Genomic DNA, 27,793 nt, shown 5'->3' with positions numbered 1-27,793 from the left:
TGGGTATTAAAGAGGGCCCATAGTGAATGGAGCACTGGGTGTTATACGCAAACAGTGAATCATGGAACACTACATCAAAAACTAATGATGTAATGTATGGTGATTAACAACATAATAAAAAAAAAAAAAAAAAGAGTCTCTTATGGTTTGTCACCTGCTCTGTTTCTGTCTTATTTTTCCTTTTCTTATGCTATATTCATCAGTTTTATTTCTTAAATTCTACATATGAATGAAATCATATGATAATTGCCTTTCTCTGACTTGTTTCACTTAGCATAATACCCTCTAATTCCATCTATGTCATTGTAAATGCCAAGATTTCATTCTTTTTGATGGCTGAGTAATATTCCATTGTATATATACACCACATCTTCTTTATCCATTCATCTGTTGATGGACATCTGGTTCTTTCCATAGTTTGGCTATTGTGGACATTGGGGCTATAAACATTGGGGTACATGTGCCCCTTTGAATCACTATGTTTGTAACCTTTGGATAAATACCTAATAGTGCAATTTCTGGGTTATAGGGTACCTCTATTTTTAACTTTTTGAGGATCCTCCATACTGTTTATAATATAATACTGTTAATTTTATTTTTTATTTTTTATTTTTTTAAGATTTTATTTATTTATTAGAGTGAGCAGTGGGGGGAGGGGCAGAGGGACAGAGAGAGAGAGAGAAGCAGACTCCCCACTGAGCAGGAAGCCCGATGGGGGTGTCAGTCCCAGTACCCGGAGATCATGACCTGAGCTGAAGGCAGCCACTTAACCGACCGAGCCACCCAGGCGCCCCACAATATGGTTAATTTTAGTCCTCATGCTGTGCATTAGATCTCCAGAACTTATTCATCCTATAGCTGGCAGTTTGTATTCTTTGACCAATATCTTGCCATTGCCCCCAGCCCCCAGTAATCACCATTCTACAAATTTGACTTTTTTAGAATTCTGCATAAAAGTGAGAAAATACAGCATTTGTCTTTTTTTTGTCTGACATATTTCACTTAGCAATATGGGCGTGTGTGTGTGTGTGTTCAGTGTACGCTTTATGCTCACTGTGGGGCTTGAACTCATGACCCTGAGATCAAGAGTCGCATGTTCTACTGGCTGAGCCATTTAGGGGCCCTTGGGCATTTTTTTAAAAAAAGATTTATTTATTTTAGAGAGAGAGAGAGAGCACACACATGCGGGAAGGGCAGGGGATGAAGGAGAGAGAATCTTAAGCAGACTCTGCTAAGTACAGAGCCCGATGCAGGACTCAGTCTCAACCCTAGCAAAAACCAAGAGTCGGGCACCTAACTGACTGAGCCACCCAGGTGCCCCTTGTGCATTTGTTTTTCATGCAGATATTTAAACATAAACATTCAATATAGTGAATGTCCTTTTTTTTTTATTGTACTTCTAAGAAACTTGCTGTAAGGCTAAGGTATAATATTAAAATAAAATGCACCTTCACAAAATGTCTGAATTATTGATGAGAATAAAACTGGTACCAGTCTATTAGGCTGCTTTTATGTATGAGTTTAACAGTGTTTCCTCTAATAAAAATTGGAAAAAATTAGCAGATGACCATGCTTTAGAAGCAACAAACTATGAGGAATGAGCATTTATGAACACTTTATCTTTGTTAACAAATAAAACTTAACAACCAGGTTAATCTGACACATATAATGTATGCATAATTGTTATTGTGCTATGAGGTAATTAGGCATAAATGGTAAGTAGTTCATGTAAATCACTATAATTAGAATTACTTTTACATAGCCAAATCAAGCATTTCTAGAGTCAGGGAGGGAGAGAATTAGAGTGTGGAGCTACTCTGCAAGTCTCTGTTTCCATTAATCAGGGCTATACAGGCAGCCAGGTTTTCTATCTCTTGGGAGGCGACATCATAGCCCAAGAGACCTGGGAATAGGAGTGGAAGGAACAATATTCCTTTCCTTTTCCTCCTGCTCTGTACAAAATAATTTTAAGTTTTTCCATAATGAGAAATTATTTCCAACTTCCCTCTACATCCTATCATCTTTTGTTTGGATACCTCTTCTTACCCTCCCAAGAACAATGTGTATATCACATAGAAAAGACCTGCCTTGCCTTTAAAGCCATCTAATCTAAGGTCTTGATGCTTTCCTTGTTCTGGCTTCTAGCCCATGGAGGCTATGAGTGGAATACCTGGAATGCTAGCTGTGGCCTTTTAGGAGATGTGGGAGGCCTAATCTGAATCCCTTTAGTTATTAATCCAAGACTAAGCTATTTGCTGTTTTTCCTCAGTTCTCCCCTTCTTTCTTCCACCTAAAGGACTGAGCACTTACTCTCTACATTCCTCTTCTTAGAACTGGCCTTTCCTATAGGTAAAGTAGGTTGAGCAGCATGATTTGGGTAAAGTTTCCCTGATTCCTTTATTCATTAGAAAATCATAAGCAACATTGAATATACAGTGGACAATATCTATAGCTACAGTTTTATTAAAGACCAGGAGTTTTTTTTATTTACATCCAGTGTGGGGCTTGATCTCAGGGTCATGAGTTCAAGAGTCACATGCTCCACCACCTGAGCCACCCAGGCACCCCAAGACCAGGAATATTTTTAAATGAATGTTTCTTTTATCAAATTTTTATGACAACTGAAGCAAAAGCATTATGTCCTAACCCAGTGATGGCATTGTCTGTAAGAAGTGAGATCAGGAGTCAAACTACCTTGGTTTTTGAGAACTAACACATCCCAGACTCATTTAAAGTCTGAAATTTGAGGGGCGCCTGGGTGGCTCAGTTGGTTAAGCAACTGCCTTCGGCTCAGGTCATGATTCTGGAGTCCCGGGATCGAGTCCCGCATCGGGCTCCCTGCTCAGCGGGGGGTCTGCTTCTCCCTCTGACCCTTCCCCTCTCATGCTCTCTGTCTCCCATTCTCTCTCTCAGATAAATAAATAAAATCTTTAAAAAAAAAAAAAAAAAAGAACCCTCTTAAAAAAAATAAAAAAAAAATAAAGTTTGAAATTTGAGAAACAGAATGTAATAGGCCTGTTTCTGTCTCTAGAATAATTAACCAATGTATTCAATTACATTTTAAGTTTTATCATAATTCCTAAGGTGAAATTATGCCATCAACATAGATGAGAATGTCTTTAATAAGTCCTTTGAAATGAATTTAAAGGAAAGGCTATAGCCCTATTTCATAATGTTTAGGATTGAAATTTTTTCTGTCTTTATCAACCAAAACTGACTACTTTGGTTATGAAAGCAAAATTATATAGGCTGTAAAGAGGCATCATGCTGAGATTATAGTCAGATCTCTAGATCAGGGGTTGGTCAATATTTTCTTTAAAGGACCATGTAGGAAACCTTTTAGGCTTAGGGGGCCATATGATCTCTGTCCCAACTACTCAATTCTACCATTGTAGTCAAAACAGCCACAGAAATACATAAATAAATGTACTCCAACAAATACTTATTTACAAAAACAGGTGTGAGTCTGAGTTTGGCCCACAGGCCATGATTTGCTGACTCTGCTCTAGATGACTGCTGTCTGACCAGATTTTGAAGGCTGGTGGGAGACCATTAATTATATTCACGACTCTACTTGAACTGTACTTAGTCTAGCCTTCTAATCTATTTTCCCATTACTTGTCTTTATATATCCCTGCCTCTAGTCAACAGAACCACTCAGTGTTCCATTATATAAACAGACAAATAAGACAAAATACAAAGTTTGGAACTTGCATGAAAACTTAATACACCATTGAAGTAGCACTGAAAATCAGTGGGGAAAAAGATGGTCTAGTCAATAAACAGGGATGAGACAATTGATTATGTGAAAAGTAAAATAAAATCAGGTACTTTTTTCTCTAAACATAAATTACATAGAATTAATGTCCTATCCTTAAACTTCTTGAAGAAAATCTGGAGGAATATCTTTATGAACCTGGGAAAAGGAAGAATTTCTTATACAAGATATGAAAACCTAGGAGCACTTGGGTGGCTTAGTCAGTTAAGCATCTTACTCTTGATTTCAGCTCAGGTCATGATCTCAGGGTTGTGGGATTGAGCCCTCTGTTGGGCTCCATGCTCAGTGCGGAGTCTGCTTGTTCCTCTCCCTCTGCTCCTTCCCCAGCTCCTGCTTACACACTCACTTGCTCTCTTTCTCTCTCTCTCTCTCTCTCAAAAAAAAAAAAAAGACACAAAAGTCTAAATTATGAAGGTAAAGATGGATACATGTGGTTATACTAAAATTTAAAACTTCTATCCAAGAAAAAGCATCATAGGAAAAGTGAAAAGGCAGAACAGACCAGGAGAAAATATTTGCATCAAAAATAATTGACTATGGATTGTTATCTGGAATGTAAAAACCCAGTAGAAGAATGGATGAAGAGTCTGTTTTGGGAGGATAACTAGCAGATGCCACAAAAATGGATAAATAAATCAGAATGTATTTCTAAAATGGAATGTTGCATAGCATGGAATGATTTCAAAATCAGGATTGTTAACTCTGAGGAAATAGGACACAAAGGGAGACTTCAGCTGTATCTAATGTTTTACTACTTAAATTTTGGGATAAGTATGTCAAAATATAAAGATTAATAAAGCTGGGTGGTAGGTAACCAGTTACTCAATATTCTGTCCAATTTACCGTGTCTATTGTATTTTATAGTAAAAATATTTTTGAATGTAATTGTTAGATATTTCAACAGGTTATTTTAATTCATTTTGAGGGAATTATAACTAGATAATGTAATTTTAGACTTGTTCATCATTTGCTTCTTCCAAAAAGATTGAGGAAGGGGAACTGTGAGCACAGAGCTCAGGAAGGCGTAGAAAGTCCCTTAGACTTTTTAGCAATGGAAATGTTTTTCTGAAATTTCATAAGCTGAATTTTCTTGGCCTTAAATCTTTTTCATGATGACAGATGTTTCTGAGTTCTATATGTGTAGTTATGTGTTCATTTAATATTGGATTTAATCTGACCTCACGTTCAGTAATGTTTTGTCTTTTTCGAGTAATGTGCTCATTTCAAGTACTGGGGAAATAATGGGCCATGTGTTTTCTTGTCTTCTAAAGGAGAATTAATAAATCTCCACAGTGGACACCGGGGAAAGTAGTTCTTTTGTGTAGCTGGGAAAAGCAAATGATTTTTAGTTTTATGGAAAAGTCTATCATGCTTAGCTAGAATATATCTTTTTGCTTATCGGAGAACCCTGAATTGTTATACATGAATTCAATTCAACAAAAAGAGAGTTGGTCCTTACTACGCACTAGGCTTCATGCTGGAAGCCAAGGATACAAATGTGAATAAGAGTAATGGTTTCTGATTTCAGTCATACCTTGTTCAATAGAGGAGATGATCCATAAACAGTTACAACTCAGTGAATTAAATAAAAATTCAGGTGGGTATGAAATGCATACGGGAACAGTTTTTGAGAGCTGACTAAATAAAAGGATTTTAAATTTATTCTATATTATTGCTTCACTTGGGACTTAAAATTCTAACTCAATTATAAAGAAATTTTATGAATCAAAGTACTATTGATTTACTCTTGAAGGACCAGATTCCAAATGTGGATATATACATTAAAATCAACAGCATTAAAACCCACAAAAAATATATGGTACAAATTTATATATTTATTTATATGTATTAACTGTGTACTCCTGAGTAGGATCAATATTACTATATTTAAAATACTGTATACAACATGTTTAAAAATGTGCCAATTAAAAATATATTCAAATTACTTTCACATTTGTGTTATTAAAATAAATGAAGATACTGCTGTAGGCATATGGTATTGGCTTTACCATATTAAATGTTTCCAGTTTCTGAATTGGTCATATGACTTTCAGTATTAAATAAATTTAGTAGTATTCCTATAATAATTATTAAATATTACCATTAAATGCAATATTTACTGTCTACAGAGAATAAAATATAAATAATGCACTTGATAAGATTAATAATTAAATACTTTATAAAACACTTCTGAGAACCATTCTGTAAAGCTATCATTTGTGCTATTAAATAATAGCAATTTTTGAAACTAAAATTGAGAATTCAAAATTACATTTGAAGAGAGACAAAAGTCTCAGGGTTCTTCTCAGATTCAGAATGTTCAGTAGGTTTGTGTGAAGACTGAATGAAACCTAAAGGCAATCCTATCATTTTCAGGATGTGGGGATTGTAGGGGAAAATTCAGCACATAGAAAAGGAAAATCAGGATGGATAGATGGTAGGTTAGAAAGATCCCTTGGCAGAAAGTATTCATGGAGTAAGAAAACCGAGGTCTTCATTTTAAGAATTGTTCACTTAGATGCAGTGGCAACAAGGCCTTTGATTTGGAGGAAGCAGTGGGTAAGGAAGCATGGTAGCAAGGGTGAGAGTCTGAGCAGTGGTGAGAGATCTCTTTGCAGATGAAGGCCGACCTTTGGGTGAAGGGCACACTCTAACCGGGAAAGCCATGTGATGTGATAGATTTTGATTTGTGTTCTAGAATTTCATTCTTCCTGTAAAGTCATCAATCTGGTTCTGAATTGTTTAGATTTTCCTTTTATTTTCAGTTGTTTTCCCCTAACAATCTATTTCAGCCTGAAGTTCAGAGTTGTCCCTCTGAAGCTCTTTACTAGTTGCATTCACATTTGCTGTTCCTGAAGATTCTCTATGAAGGCAGCATCTTTGAAGGATAACCTAAGAAGTTACTCCCTTTTAACAATATTAAGCCTTTTAAGAATTAGATATTTGCCTTCATTTAGTTTCTTAAGTTGAATTGTAAGTGAATTTTGCCTTACACATTTTTTAACTGAGTGAAAGCCTTTATTCTGAAACAAGAGGTGATAGAAGAAAAACTGAGCAATTGCAACCCATGCCCTCATCTCTCATGGAAATGTGCAGATACTAGGATCTGAACACATGTTTCAAGCTACACTGCCATGCCATGTACAGTTTCTCTAAGAGTAGCCTAAAGCACAGCTCTAAGGCAATCCGTACCTCCTTCATGGCAATGGAAACCACCACAGGGCTGCCTTCAGTTGCCTTTGCCCCAGTGAACCACACAAATGCCCCCACAAGTACTTCTTCCTGGACCACACTTTTACCTGGCAACCAGAATGCCTTGTCCGTGGAGCAGATGTGAGTGGCGGTGTCCTTGCCTCTAATTTTCTCCCATTCAGTGTATTCTCCAGTGTATCAAGACCAGTGTTTCCAACACATAATCTGATTGTTCCATTCTCCTGCTTAAGACTTCTCAGTACCCTCAGGAGGGAAGTACAAACTCATTAGTGTGTTCTCGAAGGTCCTTGAGAACCTGGTCCCTGCCTCTTGCCAGCTTCATCTTAGTTTTCTGCTGTTAATCAAAGTACCAGCTGTGACAGACTACTTGAAGATCCTTGACAAGACCAGGACCTTCTCTTGCCTCTGGGTCTGCCAAGGCTACCCCTCACTCCATCCTTTGATATCATTTATTTCATATTGCCCACCTGGTGACCACATACTCCTTAAGGAAATACTTTGTTTTCTGGGTCTTTTAGGTCTGCAGAGCCCAGCTTATTGCCTGGTACAAAGTAGGTGCTCAGTCCTCAATCCATGTTTGCAGAATAAATGAAAAATGAGTAACAAAGCCATCACTGAAGATTCACAAAACAATCTCTGCTGACTCTGAAGGCTGTCTGAAGCTGTCAGTCTCTGCTGTCAGCCTATCTGTGTTGTCTGTGTGTGAGTGTTGGTGTCATATCTATGAGTTTCTATATCCATTTGCCTCTCTGTGGATGTGTTTGTGTTCTCATTCCCTCTGTAGCATCAGTTCTTTGATAATCCAGGAGAAGCCTGGAAGCTCACTTTAATTCCTCAAATTCAGAACCTCAACCAGGTTCAGAATGAGGGATATTTTTCACATCTTTTTTTTTTTTTTTTAATGAATTCCAGATTGGTTTGAGAATTATGCTTATGTCTTGGACATCCATCTGAACTAGTAGTGGCCTGGAATAGATCACACCTAGCATAAAGTTGTCTAAGCCAGTCCAGACTCAGATTATCAGGTAGGAGTGAGTTAACATGAATGATTTGCTGAAGAAATTGCCTCCTGTCATTTGCCTCCTAGTGGCACATATAGACACTTATAAATGCTTGTTGCTTGAATGCATGAGGCATTAAAAAGTCATTTGCATCTTCAAACTCTGTTATAATCAGAAATTGAGCCATTTCTTATGCTAGTCGTTCAAGAGGTTTAAGCTCACCCACTATACACACTTGCTAGTTATTTAGATACTTAGTCTTTTTTTTTTTTTAAGATTTTATTTATTTATTTGACAGAGAGAGACACAGCCAGAGAGGGAACACAAGCAGGGGGAGTGGGAGAGGGAGAAGCAGGCCCCCCGCAGAGCAGGGAGCCTGATGCGGGGCTTGATCCCAGGACCCTGGGATCGTGACCCGAGCCAAAGGCAGATGCTTAACGACTGAGCACCCAGGCGCCCTGATACTTAAATAGTCTTAATTCTACTAGCAAACTGAACAAATTGGTGTACTTAAGGTCAAGGGTTCTTTTGCAATTCAGCTGAAGGCATTTAAAAAAAGATTTTTATTTGAAGAGAATTTATGGGTGCTAACATATAGTTCAGTTTTTTAGTTTTTAAAGATCTTCTTAGAAACCTGAAGTGATCTACTTTTATCAGAACGTGGTCTATGTTGAGAATGATATAATGCTAGTTTTTAAAAGATGTAATTATGCTCAGCATTCCAGCTGGAATCATTGTCTCTGATTCTATCATTTTTGGAGATAATGGAATGATGAGGGGAGTGGGGAGAAACAGGAAAAGTAGTATTCCTGCATTTTAAACAAATTGAAAACAACCCTTTTTATTTTAAAGCACCACCCTTATTATCTAATTGTCCTAATGGAAATTATGCTGGAGTAGCAGGTGGATAGTAACCCAGAAAGGTGGAGGACATGCTATTTCAATTTGTAAGTTTGATGGGAGTCACCTTGGATTACTTTTTAATGCTAAAATTTTAATATAAGGAACAAAACATAAGTTAAAATGATTAAATAAAAATATTCGGAATGAAGATGACAAATGTTTACTTTGTAGCAGTTAAAGGAATACTTTTGGCAATAGTTGTGAAAACACTCATCTAAAATGTAAATATGCAGATACTTTTAGAATAATTCTAGACTTAATTCAAAAGTGAAAGCAATTCACCAAAAGAAAGTAAAAGCAATTTAGTAATTAATCACCACGTTTCCCCCCAACTTTTTTATTTTTTATTTTATTTTTTAAAGATTTTATTCATTCATTTGAGACACAGAGATAGAGAGGGCATGAGCTGGGGGAGAGGGAGAAGCAGGCTCCCCGCTGAGCCAGGAGCCCGATGTGGGGCTCGATCCCAGGACCCTGGGATCATGACCTGAGCCGAAGGCAGACGCTTAACTGACTGAGCCACCCAGGCACCCCTCTTATTTTTTAATATATATATATTTTTTTAATCTAAATTTATTAATTATAACATAAAATGTATTAGTTTCAGAGGTAGAGGTCAGTGATTCATCAGTCTTATATAATACCCAGTGCTTATTATATCACATGCCCTCCTTAACCAACTGAGCCACCCAGGTGCCCCTGTCACATACCCTCCTTAATGTCCATCACCCAGTTACCCCATCCCTCAACCCCCCTCCCCTCTAGCGACCCTCAGTTTGTTTCCTATGATTAAGAGTTCTCTTATGGTTTGTCTCCCTCTCTGATTTTGTCTTGTTTTATTTTTTCCTCTCTTCCCCTATGATCCTCTGTTTTGTTTCTTAAATTCCACATATGAGTGAGATCATATGATAATTGTCTTTCTCTGACTTATTTCGCTTAGCATAATACCCTCTAGTTCCATCCACATCATTGCAAATGGCAAGATATCACTTCTTTTGATGACTAATATTCCAAAAATATATATATGTATATATATATATACACATATACACACACACACACACACACACACCCACCACATCTTTATCTGTCCCTCTGTTGATGGACATCTGGGCTCTTTCCATATTTTAGCTATTGTGGACATTGCTGCTATAAACATTGGGTAGCACGTAACCCTTTGGATCACTACATTTGTGTCTTTGGGGTAAATACCCAGTAGTGCAAAATGGATGAAAGGGTTGTAGGGTAGCTCTATTTTCAACTTTCTGAAGAACGTCCATACTGTTTTTCAGAGTGGCTGCACCAGCTTGCATTCCCACCAACAGTGTTGGAGGGTTTCCCTTTCTCTGCATCCTCACCAACATCTATCGTTTCCTGAGTGGTTAATTTTAGCCATTCTGACCTGTGTGAGGTGGTACTTCATTGTGGTTTTGATTTGTATCTCCCTGATGCCGAGTAATGTTGAACATTTTTTCATGTGTCTGTTGGTAATTTGTATGTCTTCTTTGGAGAAATGTCTGTTCATGTCTTCTGCCTATTTCTTGATTGGATTATTTGTCTTTTGGGTGTTGAGTTTGATAAGTTCTTTATAAATCTTGGATATTAGCCCTTTATCTGATAAGACATTTGCAAATATCTTCTCCCATTCTGTCGGTTGTCTTTTGGTTTTGTCGACTGTTTCCTTTTCTGTTCAAAAGCTTTTTATCTTGATGAAGTCCCAGTAGTTCATTTTTGCCTTTGCTTCCCTTGCCTTTGGAGACGTGTCTAGCAAGAAGTTGCTGCTGCTGAGGTCAAAGAGGTTGCTGCCCGTGTTCTCCTCTAGGATTTTGATGGATTCCTGTCTCACATTTAGGTCTTTCATCCATTTTGAGTCTGTTTTTGTGTATTGTGTAAGGAAATAGTCCAGTTTCATTCTTCTGCAAGTGGCTGTCCAATTTTCCCAACACTATTTGTTGAAGAGATTGTCTTTTTTCCATTGAATATCCTTTCCTGCTTTGTCAAAGATTAGTTGACCATAGAGTTGAGGGTCCATTTCTGGGCTCTCTATTCTGTTTCATTCATCTATGTGTCTGTTTTTGTGCCAGTCCCATACTGCCTTGATGATTACAGCTTTGTAATAGAGCTTGAAGTCTGGAACTGTGATGCCACCAGCTTTGGTTTTCTTTTTCAACATTCCTTTGACTATTTGGGGTCTTTTCTGGTTCCATACAAATTTTAGGATTATTTGTTCCAGCTCTGTGAAAAAAGTTGATGGTATTTTGATGGGGATTGCATTGAATGTGTAGATTGCTCTAGGTAGCATAGACATTTTAACAATATTTGTTCTTTTAATCCATGAGTATGGAATGTTTTTCCATTTCTTTGTGTCTTCCTCAATTTCTTTCATGAGTGTTCTATAGTTTTCTGAGTACAGATCCGTTGCCTCTTTGGTTAGGTTTATTGCTAGGTATCTTATGGTTTTTGATGCGATTTTAAATGGGATCGATTCCTTAATTTCTCTTTCTTCTGTCTCATTGTTAGTGTATAGAAATGCAACTGATTTCTGTGCATTGATTTTATATCCTGCCACTTTGCTGAATTCCTGTGAGTTCTAGCCATTTTGGGGTAGAGTCTTTTGGGTTTTCCAGATAGAGTATCATGTCATCAGTAAAGAGTGAGAATTTGACTTCTTCTTGCTGATTCAGATGCCTTTTATTTCCTTTTGTTGTCTGAGGCTAGGACTTCTATTACTATGTTGAACAACAGTGGTGAGAGTGGACATCCCTGCCATTGTTCCTGATCTTAGGGGAAAAGCTCTCAGTTTTTCCCCACTGAGAATGATATTTGCTGTGGGCTTTTCGTATTATGGCTTTTATGTTATTGAGGTATTTTCCTCTATCCCTACACTGTGAAGAGTTTTGATCAAGAAAGGATGCTGTACTTTGTCAAGTGCTTTTTCTGCGTGTATTGAGAGGATCATATGGTTCTTGTCCTTTGTTTTGTTAATGTAGTGTATCACATTGATTGATTTGCAGATGTTGAACCACCTTGCAGCCCAGGAATAAATCCCATTTGGTCGTGGTGAATCCTGTTGGCTAGTATCTTGGTGAGAATTTTGGCATCCATGTTCATCAGGAATATTGGTCTCTAATTCTCCTTTTCGGTCGGGTCTTTGTCTGGTTTTGGGATCAAGGTAATGCTGGCCTCATAAAATGACTTTGGAAGTTCTCCTTCCATTTCTATTTTTTGGAACAGCTTCAGAAGAATAGGTATGTATTCTTCTTTAAATGTTTGGTAGAATTCCCCTGGGAAGCCATCTGGCCCTGGGCTCTTGTTTGTTGGGAGATTTTTGATTATTGCTTCAATTTTCTTGCTGGTTTGGGGTCTGTTCAGGTTTCCTATTTCTTCCTGTTTCAGTTTTGGTAGTTTATACATCCCTAGGCATACATCCAGTTCTTCCAGATTGCCTGATTTGTTGGCATATAGTTACTCATAATATGTTCTTATAATTGTTTGTATTTCTTCAGTGTTGGTTGTGATCTCTCCTCTTTCATTCATGATTTTATTTATTTGGGTCCTTTCTCTTTTCTTTTTGATAAGTCTGGCCAGGGGTGTATCAATCTTAATTAATTCTTTAAAAGAACCAGCTCCTAATTTTGTTGATGTGTTCTGCTCTTTTGGTTTCTATTTCATTTGTTTTTGCTCTAATCTTTATTAATTCTCTTCTGTGCTGGGTTTAGGCTTTATTTGCTGTTCTTTCTCCAGCTCCTTTAGGTGTAAGGTTAGGGTGTGTATTTGAGACCTTTCTTGTTTCTTGAGAAAGACTTGTATTGCTATATACTTCCGTCTTAGGACCACCTTTGCTGCATCCCAAAGGTTTTGAACAGTTGTGTTTTCATTTTCATTTGTTTCCATGAATATTTAAAACTCTTCTTTAATGTCCTGGTTGACCCATGCATTCTTTAGTAGGATGTTCTTTAACCTGCATTTGTGGTCCTTCCAAATTTTTTCTTGTGGTTGACTTCAAGTTTCATAGCATTGTGGTTTGAAAATATGAATGGTATGATCTCAGTCTTTTCATACTGGTTCAGGTCTGATTTGTGACCTAGTATGTGATCTATTCTGGAGAATGTTCCATATGCACTCAAAAAGCATATGTATTCTGCTGCTTTAGGATGAAATGCTCTGAATATATTTGTTAAGTCCATCTGATCCAGTGAGTCATTTAAAGCCCTTGTTTCCTTGTTGATCTTCTACGTAGATAATCTGTCCATTGGTGTGAGTGGGTTGTTAACGCCCCCTACAATTTTTGTATTATTATCAATGTGTTTCTTTAATTTTGTTATTAATTGGTTTATATAATTGGCTGCCCCATGTTAGGGGTATAAATATTTATAATTGTTACATCTTGTTGGAGAGACCCTTTAATTATGATATAGTGTCCCTCCTCATCTTTTATTACAGTCTTTGGTTTAAAATCTAATTTGTCTGATATAAAGATTACTATCCCAGCTTTCTTTTGCTGTCCATTAGCATGATAAATGATTTTTCCACACCCTCACTTTCAATCTGGAAGTGTCTTTGGTCTAAAATGAGTCTCTTGCAGCCAGCAGATTGATGGGTCTTGCTTTTTTATCCAAGCTGATACCTGTGTCTTTTGACTGGGGGCATTTAGCCAATTCACATTCAGAATAACTATTGAAAGATATGAATTTAGTGCTATTGTATTACCCGTAAAGTCACTATTTCTGTATATTGTCTCTGTTCCTTTCTGGTCTATGTTACTTTTGAGCTCTCTCTTCGCTTAAAGGATCTCCTTTAATATTTCTTGCAGGGCTGGTTTAGTGATCACATTCTTTTAGTTTGTATGTCCTGGAAGCTTTTTATCTCTCCTTCTATTTTAAATGACATCTTTACTGGATAGAGTATTCTTGGCTACATATTTTTCTCATTTAGCACTCTGAATATATATCATGCCAATCCTTTCTGGCCTGCCAGGTCTCTGTGGATAGGTCTGCTGATAGTCCTTGTAGGTTATGGACCTCTTGTCCCAAGCTGCTTTTAGGATTTTCTCTTTGTCTCTGAGATTTGCAAGTTTCACTATTCTATGTCAAGGTGTTGACCTATTTTTATTGATTTTGAAGGGGGTTCTCTGTGCCTCCTGGACCTGAATGCCTGTTTCCTTCCCCAGTTTAGGGAAGTTCTTTGCTATAATTTGCTCCAATATACCTTCTGCCTGCCCCCCTTTCCACTTCTTGTGGAATCCCAGTTATCCTAATATTGTTTCACTTTATGGTATCACTTATCTCTTGAATTATCCCCTCGTGATCCAGTAGTTGTTTATCTCTCTTTTTCTCAGCTTCTTTATTCTCCATCATTTTGTCTTCTATATCACTAATTCTCTCTTCTGCCTCACTTATTCTAGCAGTTAGAGCCTCTATTTTTTATTGTATCTTATTAATAGCCTTTTTGTTTCAACTTGATTAGATTTTAGTTCTTTTATTTCTGCAGAAAGGGATTCTCTAGTGTCTTCTATGCTTTTTTTCAAGCCCAGCTAGTATCTTTTTAATCGTTATTCTGATCTCTAGTTCCAACATCTTACTTACATCCATATGGATTAGGTCCCTGGCAGTCAGTACTGCCTCTTGTTCTCTTTTCTGAGGTGAGTTTTTCCAACTTGTCATTCTGTCCAGAGAAGAATAGATGAAGGAGAGAACAGAATATTAAAATGGCAACAATGACCCCAAAGAAATATACATGAAACAAATCAGAAGAGACCTGAAACTGAAAAAAAGATTTTAAAAAAAAAAGAATATAATCACACAAGTGAATAGAACAGAGTAATACACTGGATCCTGTGTGTATTTTGGTCTGTTTGTTAGAAAACTACATCCCAAAATTGTAAAGAAAGAAAAACTTATGTGTGTAGAAAAATAAAATTAAATACATTGGAAGGATAGCATGTAACTGTAAAAATGAAAATTAAAAGACAAAAAAAAAGGGGTATAAACAGGGGAACAGAACAGAGCAGTACATTATATCCTGGGTGTATTTTGTTCTGTTAGAAGAAACTACATCCTAAAATTGTAAAGAAAGAAAAACATATATATATATATATATACACACATATATATATATATACACACACATATATATATACACATATATATATACACACAAAAATAAAATTAATTACATCAAAAGGGTAGAATGTAAGTGTAAAGATGGAAATTAAAGAAGACTTTAACAAAAAGAAAAGAGAATATGATCAGACAGGTGAAGAGAACAGAGCAATACACTAGATTCTGGATGTATTTTGGTCTCTTTGTCAGAAGAAACTGCATCCAAAAATTGTAAAGAAAGAAAAACTTATATATACAAAAATAAAATTAAATACAACAAAAGGATAGGATGTAAGTGTAAAAAAGAAAATTAAAAAAGATTTAAAAAAAAGAGTTGATAAAATAAATTGGTTGAAAAAGGAAAGAGAGGGCGCCTAGGGGGCTCAGTCGTTAAGCATCTGCCTTCAGCTCAGGTCATGATCCCAGGGTCCTGGGATCGAGTCCCACATCGGGCTCCCTGCTCAGCGGGAAGCCTGCTTCTCCCTCTTCCACTCCCCCTGCTTGTGTTCCTGCTCTCGCTCTTTCTCTGTCTGTCAAATAAATAAATAAAATCTTAGAGAAAAAAAAAAAAGGAAAGAGAAAAAAAATTAAAATTGAAGGACTAAAGAATCATGGGGAAAACCCCATGAATTTTATATAATTTTTTCCCCTAGTGCTGGAGTTTTGCAGTTCTGTGTGATCAGTAAACTTGGTCTTGGCCGGATATTCTTGCTGATCTTCTGAGGGAGGGGCCTGTTGTGCTGAATCTCAGGTGCCTTTGCCCCAGGTGGAATTGCACCACCCTTGCCAGGGGGGCCAGGCTAAGTATGCTGTTCTGGATTCCTCTATGTGGCTTTTGTTCCCTGGAGGCTTTCTGAGCCTCTTTAGGGGATGAGAATGAAAATGGCAGCCTCCCAATCTGCAGCCCCAGAGCTGAAATCTCGGAGCCCCACTCCTCAGTGCATTCTCAGGGAAAAACTGTCAATCACTCCTGTCTTCCTGGTCTCTTTCTGCACTCTGTGTTCACCCAGCCTGTGACCAAGCGTTTCTATCTCAGGCATGGGATCCTGTTTGGAGCCTCCAAACCCAGCAAACTCCTGCCGCGCACACCTGCACCTTTCCTCCCTGGGTGAGGAAGTGGGAGGATCTCATGGTAGTTCTGCTGCTTGCTGGGCCCCTGCTTGGAGAGTGGTCGTGCTAACATGCTGGTTTATGGAATAAACTGAGATCCCACTCCTGGGCTCACTGATTGCCGCTGGCTTTCTTGCTCAGATGCCTGGGGACTCTGCCGCACTCAGGCATCCCCGGTCTTCCTGTGTCCCTGGGGATCCTGAGACCATACTGTCCCACCTAGGATTCTGCCCTGCTTCACCACCTGAGCATCTTTCCGGCAGGGATGTCCCTCACGGGAGCAGAGTTTTTAAAGTTTTGATTTTGTGCTCAGCTGCTATATCACTTTCCAGTGCTGGCTGATGGAGGTTTACCCCCCTTCCCTGTTTATCTATCCATTTATTGCCTCAGATTCACTTCTCTGTACCTCCTACCTTGCAGAAAGTGGTTGCTTTTTTATTTGTAGAGTTGCAGCTATTCTTCGATTTCCCAGTTAAATTCACAGGTGTTCAGAATGATTTGATAGCTACCTAGCTGAATTCCTGGGACCAGAGGAAGCTAAGGTCTCCTACTCCTCCGCCATATTGGACTCATCAAATTCCCTCCCCCACAACGTTTTATTTTGAAAAATTTCAACAATACACTTAAATCCATGAATGGTTAACATTTTGCCCCATTTGGTTTTTCTCTCAAAATATATATATAATTTTCTTTAATTAGCTGAAAGTTGCAACATAATAACACTCGACCCTTTAAAACATCATTATGTATTTCCTAACAAGGACATCCTCCTGCATAACTGTATTACCATTATCACACCCAAGAAATTTAACATTGATATGATAATATTATCTAAAATAGAGTTGCTTGATTTTACCAAAGAAAAATACAGGATGTCCAGGTAAGTTATTCAGATAAATAATACTTTTTTAGTGTATGTATATCTCTTGCAATATTTGGGAGATACACACACACACACACATACACACACACACATACATACATACTAAAAAATTATTTGATGTTAATCTGAAATTCCCATTTAACTGGACATTGTGTATTTCATCTCGCAACCCTAAATATGAAGCCCACATTTAAATTTCTTCAGTTGTTCCCTAAATATCCCTTTAACTGTGTGTGTCTCTGTGTGTGTGTGTTTGGATTCACACTTTGCATTGGTTATGTCTCATAAAATTTTGATAGAATGATTGGATGTTTACTTTTTAAAATGTAAACCCCATGTTCAAAAGATTCTTTGGGTGGAAATCAGCTTTTATATACTGTATATAAACTTCAAAACATAAATTTTACTAAACTTAGTGGTTTGGAGTGTATCACCAAATGCATAACAGCCAGGACCCCAAACACTGGTGATATCAGCACAGTTCTTTTTTTTTTTTTTTTTTTTAAAGATTTATTCATTTATTTATTTGAGAGAGAAAGAGAGAAGGACACCGAGCATGTTGGGGAGGGACAGAGAGAGAGTCCCAAGCAGACTGTGTTGAGTGGAGAGCCTGGTCTCATGACCCTGAGACCATGACCTGAGCCAAAGCCAGGGTTTGGACGCCTAACTGACTGCGCCACCCAGGTGCCCCACAGCACATTTCTTTATTGTACAATTGTTAGTTTAGCCATATTGTTTAAAACAATTTTAATGACATTCTTTTGACACCTGCTTTTCTTATCCTCCCTTCTGATTTAGGTTATTACAGTAAGTCTCCTAAACTTGAGAAGGCTGTCTGACTAGAGAGTTCTAGGAGTTTTACTTTTTGGTTTTTGTTTTGGGGATTCCAGAGATAAGTGATATTATTCATTATATGTGTTTTTCTTTTTTTTTTTTTTAAGTTTATTTATTTTAAGTAATCTCTACACCAACGTGGGGCTTGATCTCACAACCCCAAGATCAACAGTCACAGGGTCTTCCAACTGAGCCAGCCAGGCACCCCAGTATATGTCTTTTTCTGCCAGATTTACTTTACTTAGTATAATGCCCTCAAGGTTCGTCCATGTTGTTACAAATGGCAAGATTTCCTTTTTTTTTATACCTGAATAATATCCCAATGTATATATTTTCTTTATCCATTTTCAATTTTTGGACACTTTTGTTATTTTCATGTCTTGGTTGTGCAGCAATAACATGGGGGTGCAGATATCTTTCTTAGTGTTTTCATTTCCTTTGGATAAATACCCAGAAGTGGAATTACTGGACAACTTTAGGGGTATCTCCAAAAGTGTACAGTGTGACCTTCCCAAAGGGGAGGACATTAAAATTCACTGTGCTATGAAAAAAAAAAGATTGCAGCAGTTCATATTCTTACTAATTTATGAGCCTGCATGTCTCCTTACATTTTTGACAGTACTGTATTCTCTCAGACTTTTAGATTTTTGTCATGGCAGTATTTCATTGTTATTTTAAAACATACCTCTTTTATTGTGAAGGAGAATAAGTATTCTTTCAAATGTTTAAGCCATTTGTATTTGTTTTCTTATCGGTTTATAAAAACTATGCTTACTAAGGAAACAAATTCTTGTCTGTAATATTGCCAGATTTTTTTTCTTGCCTTTTTACTGTTCTTAGCATTTTTTCCCCAAACAGATATGTTTAATTTCATTGCTTTTAATGTTTCTGTCTTTTCCATTATAGCTTTTGGGTTTATGTCTTGCTTACAAGACATTACACTTAATAGATTATAAAAATAAATTCACAGGAACACATTTATAAAGCTGTTGCTGAAAAGGATTACAAGAGAAGTGAAACATTTAATTTGATGGGCATGGTTCCTGGGAAAGTGGTGGGGGTGAGGACTGAGATCCAGAAATTGATAAAAAGTTACATAGGAAGAAGAATCATCTTACTTTGTCGTAGGAGAGAGAGAGGAAAAAATGAGTGCAGATATGGGTGAGATTGCAATTTCTTTTCTTTTTTTTTAAAGACTTTATTTATTTATTTGACAGAGAGAGACACAGCAAGAGAGGGAACACAAGCAGGGGGAGTGGGAGAGGGAGAAGCAGGCTTCCTGCTGAGCAGGGAGCCCAATGCGGGGCTCGATCCCAGGACCCTAGGATCATGACCTGAGCCGAAGGCAGACGCTTAACCATCTGAGCCACCCAGGCGCCCCAACATACAGATTTTTAAATCCCTTGAAATAATTTCAGTAGTTTTTGGTAGACTGAAAATATATTAGGAGAAAATTAGCTTACCTCTCAAAGTGGAAATACTTGGAGTATATATTGTTTAGGTAGATGGTATCTAACATGTTATATATTATAGTTACGTAATTAGAAAATATGTGTGTAATATATAGTGTAACATATTTGTTAAAATGTTCTTTCCAAAATATGTTGAGTTTGAGTGGGTAAAACAGAAGATAGAACCAAATGCTATTTTTTTGGACAGCCTTGATTGAGTTCTCTCCATGTCATCTTTTTTCCCCAATCTTTGTTAAATTTTTGCCTCGAACTTCATTTATTTAGCATATATTGATGGTATCATGTGAATAGTACTAGGGTAGACCCGGGACTATTCCTGCAAAATGTGTTGTGAAGAATTATGAATTGCTGTGACACTTCACAGAATACAGAATGTTGTTTTCTTTTTTTTTTTTTTAAAGATTTTATTTATTTATTTGACAGAGACACAGCGAGGGAGGGAACACAAGCAGGGGGAGTGGGAGAGGGAGAAGCAGGCTTCCCGCTGAGCAGGGAGCCCAATGTGGGACCCAATCCCAGGACCCTGGGATCATGACCTGAGCTGAAGGCGGACGCTTAACGACTGAGCCACCCAGGCACCCCCAGAATGTTGCTTTCAAAAGATTTCTAATACATAGAATATACTTAGAGATTATGAGGTTGTATGCAAGTTTTCCAATTTGAAGCTGTTCTAAAATTATTTAAGAGCATAATGCTTTTTTCTGACAAGTTGAAAATAGAATAACCAGTGTACAAGAATGGCACATATAAAATTTTAAAACAAAACAAATTAAGAGGTTTTGGCAGGAGTAGAATCTGTTTTCCGTTGAAGTTTAAGAATAGATGGAGAGTTAATGTGCAGAAGAACACAGGGAAGGCATCCAGCTGGCAGAATCAAAGCAAAGAAGATCCTTTTGCCTAAACCATGGGGAAGGTTCTTCTGGAAGGGGTGTGCTGGAGTCAGGGGCTGGGTTCTCAGAGAAAGCCAAGAGGAGCAGGAAAACTAGAGAGGTTTCTGAGGTATGTTGGAGTGAACCCACAGATTAAAAAACAAAAGCATTTTGTATAATCAACACTAGATGATAACATAGCCTTTGAGAATGTTCTCTGCCGAAATCCTGACTGCTCTGGTTTGTGCTAAGTGGCATAACCTTCACTTCTTTCTGCTTTTACCCTGTCTGAATTCTCTCTGCCCTGGCTTACCTTGGCTTTTGCACAGGTGTCTAGAAGCTGTTGCAGAGTTTGAAGATTACTCTTCTAAGTGGAACAAAATTTAGGATGGTTATTAGGGTTGATAATAATATCAGGCAAAGAGAAGTTCCATTTTGTTTCTTCCTTTGGAGCCCTCCATCCTCCTGTTTCCGTCCGGACGTGATTGCTTTCTTTATCTGCTTGTGCCTCTTTGCTTCTAGAGCAACCCTCCATCTTACCAGGGCTTCCTTCTCAGGCTCATCTGTCTTTTCTGGAGTCAAGGTGTTCCTATTTCTGATGGGGAGGTGTTTTTAAGACCCTCTATGGATGGAATGCCAATTTTCCGTTTTTGTACTTGATGGATAGATTGGATGGATTAGATTGGAAATCATTGTCCCTCAAATCTTATTCAAATCTTTATCTGTTGTTTGTGACCTGTTCCCTTGCCCCTTTGTTATCCTCCCGAAAAGCCACCTAGGATGTTTGTAGGGTGTTCTTTATATCCCTGGTATCTGAAATTTCAGGATTGTGACTTGGTATAGGTTTTATTTCCCTTCCTGTGCTGGGTACTTACTCTTTCCTCCCAATCTAGAAATGAAGTCCTTCAGATTTGAGAAAAAATCTTTGCATTCTTTCTTAGATAACTTCCTCCTCTCCTTTTTCTTCTATTTTCTCTTTCTGGAATTCCTTTTTTGTCAGATATTGGACCTCCTGATGAATTAATCCAGTAATTTTCTTATATTTTTCCATGTATTCTTGTTGCTGTTTATTTGTTGTATTTTTTTGAGACAGCTCTTCAAGTTTATCTTCTAATCCTTTTTCTGAAATTGTATTTCTGCTACCATACTTTTTTTTTTTAAGATTTTTTTATTTTGGGGCGCCTGGGTGGCTCATTCGTTAAGCGTCTGCCTTTGGCTCAGGTTATGATCCCAGGGTCCTGGGATCGAGCCCCACATCGGGCTCCCTGCTCAGCAGGAAGCCTGCTTCTCCCTCTCCTACTCCCCCTGCTTGTGTTCCCTCTCTCGCTGTGTCTGTCTCTGTCAAATAAATAAGTAATATCTTAAAAAAAAAAAAGATTTTTTTATTTTTAAGTAATCTCTACACTCAACGTGGGGTTTGAACTCATAACCCTGAGATCAAGAGTCACATGCTCTACTGACTGAGCCAGCCAGGTGCCCCCCTGCTAACATATTTTAAATTTCAAAATGTTCTTTTGTTCTTGATGTTCCTTTTTCAAAATTGCATTTTGTTCTTGCTTTACAGTTTTAATAGCTTCTCTTATTTTCCCCAGCATGTTAATTATGTTGATTGCAGTTTTATTTTTAAAAGATTTTCTTTATTTATTTGAGAGAGAGAGTGCATGTGCATGAACAAGGGTGGGAGAGGAGCAGAGGGAGAGGGACAAGCAGACTCTGCACTGATTGTGGAGCCCCACGTGGGGCTCGATCCCAGACCCTGAGATCATGACCTGAGCTGAGATCAAGAGGTGGATGCTTAACCGACTGAACCACCCAGGTGCCCCTGTTTCCTCTGAGTTTTTCTCCCTTCTGTACCCTTGTTCTGGTCTCCAGCTTTCATCTTGAACATTTTCCTTTTCAAGTTTCTATTGATTGTTGTGTGTCAGTTCATTTTAGAATCTTTTCAGATACTAACAAGCCAACTGAAGGCTCTATCCGTAAGAGGCTGGTTGACTGGTGTGCTCTACTGTAAGGTGATCTAATAGGGACCAGTTATTTCTTTAAGAGAAGTCTGCACATAAGTACCTTCAGGTTTTTGTTTGTTTGTTTTCCTTTTTTTCTGGAGACTATTCAGTGTCTCTAGAAAAATTCTTCTGATCTCTTGCTTGCTGGGAATGGTCTAGGCTATTATTGTTTGGGGAGCCCATTTAGGAAAGAGGGGGAAGATTACCTAGTTACTAAATGATGTAGGGGATGCAAACTCAAGTTGTGTCCCTTCAGAGCCCTTGCTCTGGGCTTTATGATTCTTGCCTCCTGCGTTAAAATGTAACTTGGGCTTCATAGCCTTTTACATCAAATATTTTAACTTATTGTGTACAATAGCCCATTTTAGTCCTGTATCTGACAGTTAGGAACACTCTGTATGTGATGATATTTAATTATTTCCGTGTAAGAGATTTATAATTTGTTCTTAATTTGCAGCTTTTTTCAAGGAGCAGACCTCCAAGAGGCCTATATGTTTATGGAGACGTTGGTAAGTATGTTAAAGTAAGTTTCGAGTGGTCTAAACAGGAGGCTCCCAGCTTTCACTCAGGGATATTTCCATTTCCACCCCTCAGTCCATTGCCAGCCAGGGAATAGGATGAGGCAAAGTAAAATGGGGGGGTGGGGAGAGGAGGGCCATTATCTTAGTTTTCTTTTCTTTTTCTTCTCAGGGTGCGACTGTAGTTTAGGATTGGTTAGCATGGTCGGCTGCACGCATTGCTTAGTGTATAAACTGAGTTCATCTCAGGGAAGGTAATCATTTGTAAATAGGTTATGAGGTAAATAAGAATCTCATTTCTCAAAGCTATTTGACTCAGCTAATACTTAAAAAAAATAAGCTGTTCTTTTTTACTTTTAATTTCCGCTTATATTTTTACTCATAATCTAAACCCTTGTCCTCAATTTAGTTACTATTATCTTTCATTGAGTTATTAGTGGATATTCTTAATGAATGAGTGGTTATGTTTCCTTGGTCTCCCACATCCATATATTGGGTACAGTTTTCTTGGAAACCTTATGAGCTATTGCTTACTTTTTAGATTTTCCTAATCAAAGAATGTCTTGCTTCTTTTCTGACTTCATTCTTGGTGAACTTGTCTGTTTTTTGGCTTCAGTTTCCTTCAAACAAATTCTTCTCTCCTAGTTCTAAACCTCTCCCTATTTACCCACCTTCACCGACGTCATGAAGGTGGCTCTTAGTTTATCTGGTCTTATTGCTTATCAATCATTTCTTTTATTGGCTAACTAAAAATGCACATTTACATATAGCAAAATCAGTTTTGCTGCTCAACTGATAAATCTCAGGCTCCCCTATAGCCATAACAAATTTGCATTATGAGGAAGTAGAGGCAAAGTTTCTTATCTTAGTAAGAATTTTAGGACAAGAAAAATAATAGGAGCCAAATAAGTAGTTATAGTGCCTTAAAGATCCAACTGTTCTTTTCTGGGTCCTCCCTCTTATTTGTTTTTGAATGCCTGTTTTACATTTATAGATTTATTTAGCAAGTCTAATAAAAAGAATTGGTGAATTCATAAACAAGTGAGTGAGAGAGCTTGCCCCTTAAGATTCTTTATGTTCTTGGAGCTTACAGATTTGAAAACTGTTAAAGAAGCTCAAGCTGTTCTTTTTCTTAGTTCATTGGCTAATTGGTATTTTTGAGTACAGTGCAGGCTTACTTCTTATTTAGAAAGCAATTTATGCCAGGTGTTTGAGCAGTTTTATGTGTCCACACCTTTGGGTACTGCTAGCAGGTCTCATTCTGTTGTCTCTCATTCTTTGCCTCTTTGGAGAACAGTTACTTCCTATACCTTCACTTTCATGTTTAGTCATTGCTAAAATCAATATCTTTGTTTCTCCTGTTACTTCAACCACTTAACCATACATGGAGATGGTTAGTAAAACCCAACTGTTTCCACTTCTGCAAAAGGACTTAAAAAATAATAATAATACCCCAAACCTATAAAAGTTAATGGATTTTAGTTTGGAAAATACAGCCATATGCTAATAAATAGAAGGGAGGTATGATAAATATAATTCATCTGAGTGCTTGAAAGAGTTAGAGAGGATATGGTAACATCTGTGGTTGTTCACAGAGCTGGGTGTGTGGCAACATTTGGTTAAGAACATCTTTATAATGCAGAGAGGGGAAGAGAAAGGAATTCTACAGTAGGAAGGGAAATGAACATTTTTTATGACTGTACTCAGTTTAGTTTAGAATATTTACAAAACAGGGCACCTGAGTGGCTCAGTCGGTTAAGCGTCTGCCTTCGGCTCAGGTCATGATCCCAGAGTCCTGGATTGAGCCCCACGTTGGGTTCCCTGCTCAGCAGGGAGTCTGCTTCTCCCTCTCCCTCTGCCCCTCCCCTTGCTTATGTGCTCTCTCTCTCTGTCAAATAAATAAATAAAATCTTAAAAAAAATACAAAACAGGTAATAAAAGATAGGTCAGATTCTTATTTTGCATGGAGGGGGGTTGCTATCTGGGAGAATAGCCTCAGAATGCTCTCACAAGCTCTTTTTCGTTACTATTTTCCTTTTTTAGACTTGGGAAACAGGTGTTCAATTTTGAAGAGATTCAATGGGAAAGATGTCTGTTTCATAGCACCCCCTTCTGCTCCTTATTCCTGTACTTGCCCTGGGCTCTGACACGAACACTCCATTCTACTTGTGTTGAGATGATTGACTCAGATGGACCCTCAATCCAGGGAACTCCAGTAGAGTTGATATGTAAACTGGAGACCTTATCATCATGATTCAACCTTGAAATGTTTTCATTAATAAAATGCTTAGCATATCTCATGCAGAAGCCAAATGCTGCAGTAGGAGTGTTTTGTGGCTTCATTCTTACCCGTATAGTTGGCTTTCTCCTTTTTTTTTTTTTAAATTTTATTTATTTGTCAGAGAGGGGGAGAGAGAGAGCATGTGCACAAGCAGGGCGGGCGGCAGGCAGAGGGAGAAGCAGGCTCCCCGCTGATCAAGGAGCCCGATGCGATGCAGGACTCGATCCCAGGACCCTGGGATCATGACCTGAGCCAAAGGCAGACGCTTAACGGACTGAGCCACCCAGGCTCCCCAGTATAGTTGGCTTTCTTACAACAAGGTTTCAGCTCTTGACTAGCAGGCTGTGGTGGTGATGGCAGGGTTAATGATTCCTCCTGTACATTTGGAGAGGATCAAAGTACATTTTTGTTTATCAGTCCCTTTTCTGCTGCCTCCTGGTTAAATTCTGGGCTTGGGTGATGGAGGACAGCACTTCCAGCTCCTTCAGCAGGGGGCTTGGCTGTGAAAAGGGCAACACTGGGAGGGGGACGCTCAAGTAGTCATTTTTGGCTTCATAACTATATAGGCTTGAAAGTTAGAAGAGTTTTAGCTTTTATAAATTACTCTTCCTCGTAAAAATCTGCTCTTGAGAAAAACACAAGGTTTTATTTAGGATACTATAGAGACCAAAGCAAAATTGTGAAGTAGGTAAAATTTAGTGTTGGTTTCTTCCCCATATTTTTTCAACATCTGTCCTCATTCTTGTGTTCACTTGACAAATTTTATTGAACATTTGCTGTGTGCCAGGCAGTGTGTTGTTTCTGCAGATGTAATGGTGAATAAAAGCAGACACAGCCTTTGCTCACCCAAAGCTTATAGACTCTTGTGATGGCTCTGAAATATTTTTGAACATGACCCACAGTAAAACATATTTTTACATTCTGACCTATGTATGTATGTGTGTGTACATGTGCACACACGCACACACACACCCCTGAAAAATAGTTTTATGAAAGAAAACTTACTCTGACATGTGATACATTTGGATATTTTCTATTCTGTTCTAGTCTATGAAAAGATAATTCTGGTTGTAGAGGCAGTTTGAAAAACACTGGTCTAGTGTCTCTAATATCCATTACTACATGTTGGTGTGCTAGGGTTTTTTCCTGCTGTTTCATCTTTTTGGGCATTAGGATTTCTCATGCTGGACCTTCCACAGGACACAGCTTTCTCCTCTACTACTTAAACTGGTTGGACTCATATTATCCCAGGATCTGCCTTCTAGCTAAATATCTGAACTACTTCTAAGCTGTTTCTAATCTAAACTATTCTAAACTACTTGCTAAAATTTTAATGGGTTCCATTGGATGAGTAGGTTACCTCACCAGAACATTTGCATTTAAAAAGAGTCTTCTAGGGGTGCCTGGGTGGCTCAGCTTGTTAAGCGTCTGCTTTTGGCTCAGGTCATGATCTCAGTGTCGTGGGATGGAGCCCCACATCAGGCTCCCTGCTTAGTGGGGAGCCTGCTTCTCTCTCTGCCTCTGCCCCTCCCCACTCGTGCTTGCTCTCTCTCTCTCTCAAATAAATAAATAAATAGATTTTAAATTTTAAAAAAATTAAAAAAAAAAATAAAAAGAGCTTCTAAAAGTTAGAATTTCACTGGCACTTGGTATATGAAATAGAACTGTAGTGATCCAGCTGATCACTTGGTGATTTTGGGCAGAGAGATCTTTTAGCATCTCTGAAATTCCACCACACACAGGGCTCTTGCCCACCATACTAAATCTAATGGTGTTTATCATAGCCACATTGAAAGAATTTTACATTTTAGAAAGACCTTTGTTACCTTTTTCCTCCCTTTTTTGGTAGTGTCATGAACTTAACATTTCCCTCATATTCTCCCTAAGCACTGTTTGGTGTTGAGGAAAGTCAAATATTAATAATTTTGGGGGTATATCTACTAGTCTGTGTTAGAAGTAGGAAAAAAAATTAGATGTTGGTAGAAATAAGATAAAGAATGAATACAAAATAAGTAGAGATTTAAGTATATACCATTTTCACACTCTAAAAATTAACATTATTTGTAATTTCATTAAATACTCAGTTACTTAGATTTCTAATTGTCGTAAATGTTTGTTTTCAGTGTGCTATTAATTTTTTTTTAAAGATTTTATTCATTTATTTGAGAGAGAGAGAATGAGAAAGAGAGCACATGAAAGGGGAGAGGGTTAGAGGGACAAGCAGGCTCCCTGCCGAGCAGGGAGCCCAATGCAGGACTCGATCCAGGGACTCGAGGATCATGACCTGAGCTGAAGGCAGTCGCTTAACCAACTGAGCCACCCAGGTGCCCAGTGTGCTATTAATTATTAAGTCTTTAGTCTCTTTGTGTGTGTGGGTGTGTGTATGTATGTTTGTGTGTGTGACATCATACCACAGAGATGCATCAGCAAAATTCACACTGTTACACATATATATATATACACATACATATATAAATTAATTTGTCCTGTAGGATTTCCTACAACGTGGGTTTTGCTGATGCATCCCTGTGGTGTAATGGGAGTCTTTCAACTCTGTCTTTTTCAAGATCGTTTCGGCCATTCTGTGACCTTTGCATTTCCACATACATTTTAGAATTGGCTGGTTAATTTCTTTTAAAAAAAATCCTCCTGGGATTTTGATTGGGATTACATTCAATCTATAGATCAATTTGGAAAGAATTGATAACTTAAAATATTGATGTTTTTGATAAATACTGATTTTTTGATAAAAATTGAGTCTTCCAATCTATGGGCATGGTATGTTTCTTCATTTTTAAAGATCTTTAATTTCTCTCAGTGCTGTTTT

General features: G+C 37.9%; 1 protein-coding gene across 4 annotated transcripts in view; it reads left to right on the top strand.

Moving 5' to 3' along the window:
• AFG1L (AFG1 like ATPase) overlaps window positions 1–27,793 on the top strand; it is a 232,441-nt gene that overhangs the window by 52,908 nt on the left and 151,740 nt on the right. For all 4 annotated transcript variants that reach the window (XM_032408123.1, XM_032408121.1, XM_032408120.1 and 1 more), the window contains exon 4: window positions 22,625–22,676. In XM_032408123.1, the coding sequence (XP_032264014.1) occupies window positions 22,625–22,676 (52 nt within the window). The remainder of the gene's footprint in view (window positions 1–22,624; window positions 22,677–27,793) is intronic.

Source organism: Phoca vitulina, unplaced genomic scaffold (assembly GCF_004348235.1).
Source record: "Phoca vitulina isolate PV1807 unplaced genomic scaffold, GSC_HSeal_1.0 scaffold9, whole genome shotgun sequence".
Taxonomy (NCBI): domain Eukaryota; kingdom Metazoa; phylum Chordata; class Mammalia; order Carnivora; family Phocidae; genus Phoca; species Phoca vitulina.
Note: the sequence above shows the minus strand (reverse complement) of the source record. Positions and strands in the feature narration are given on the sequence as shown.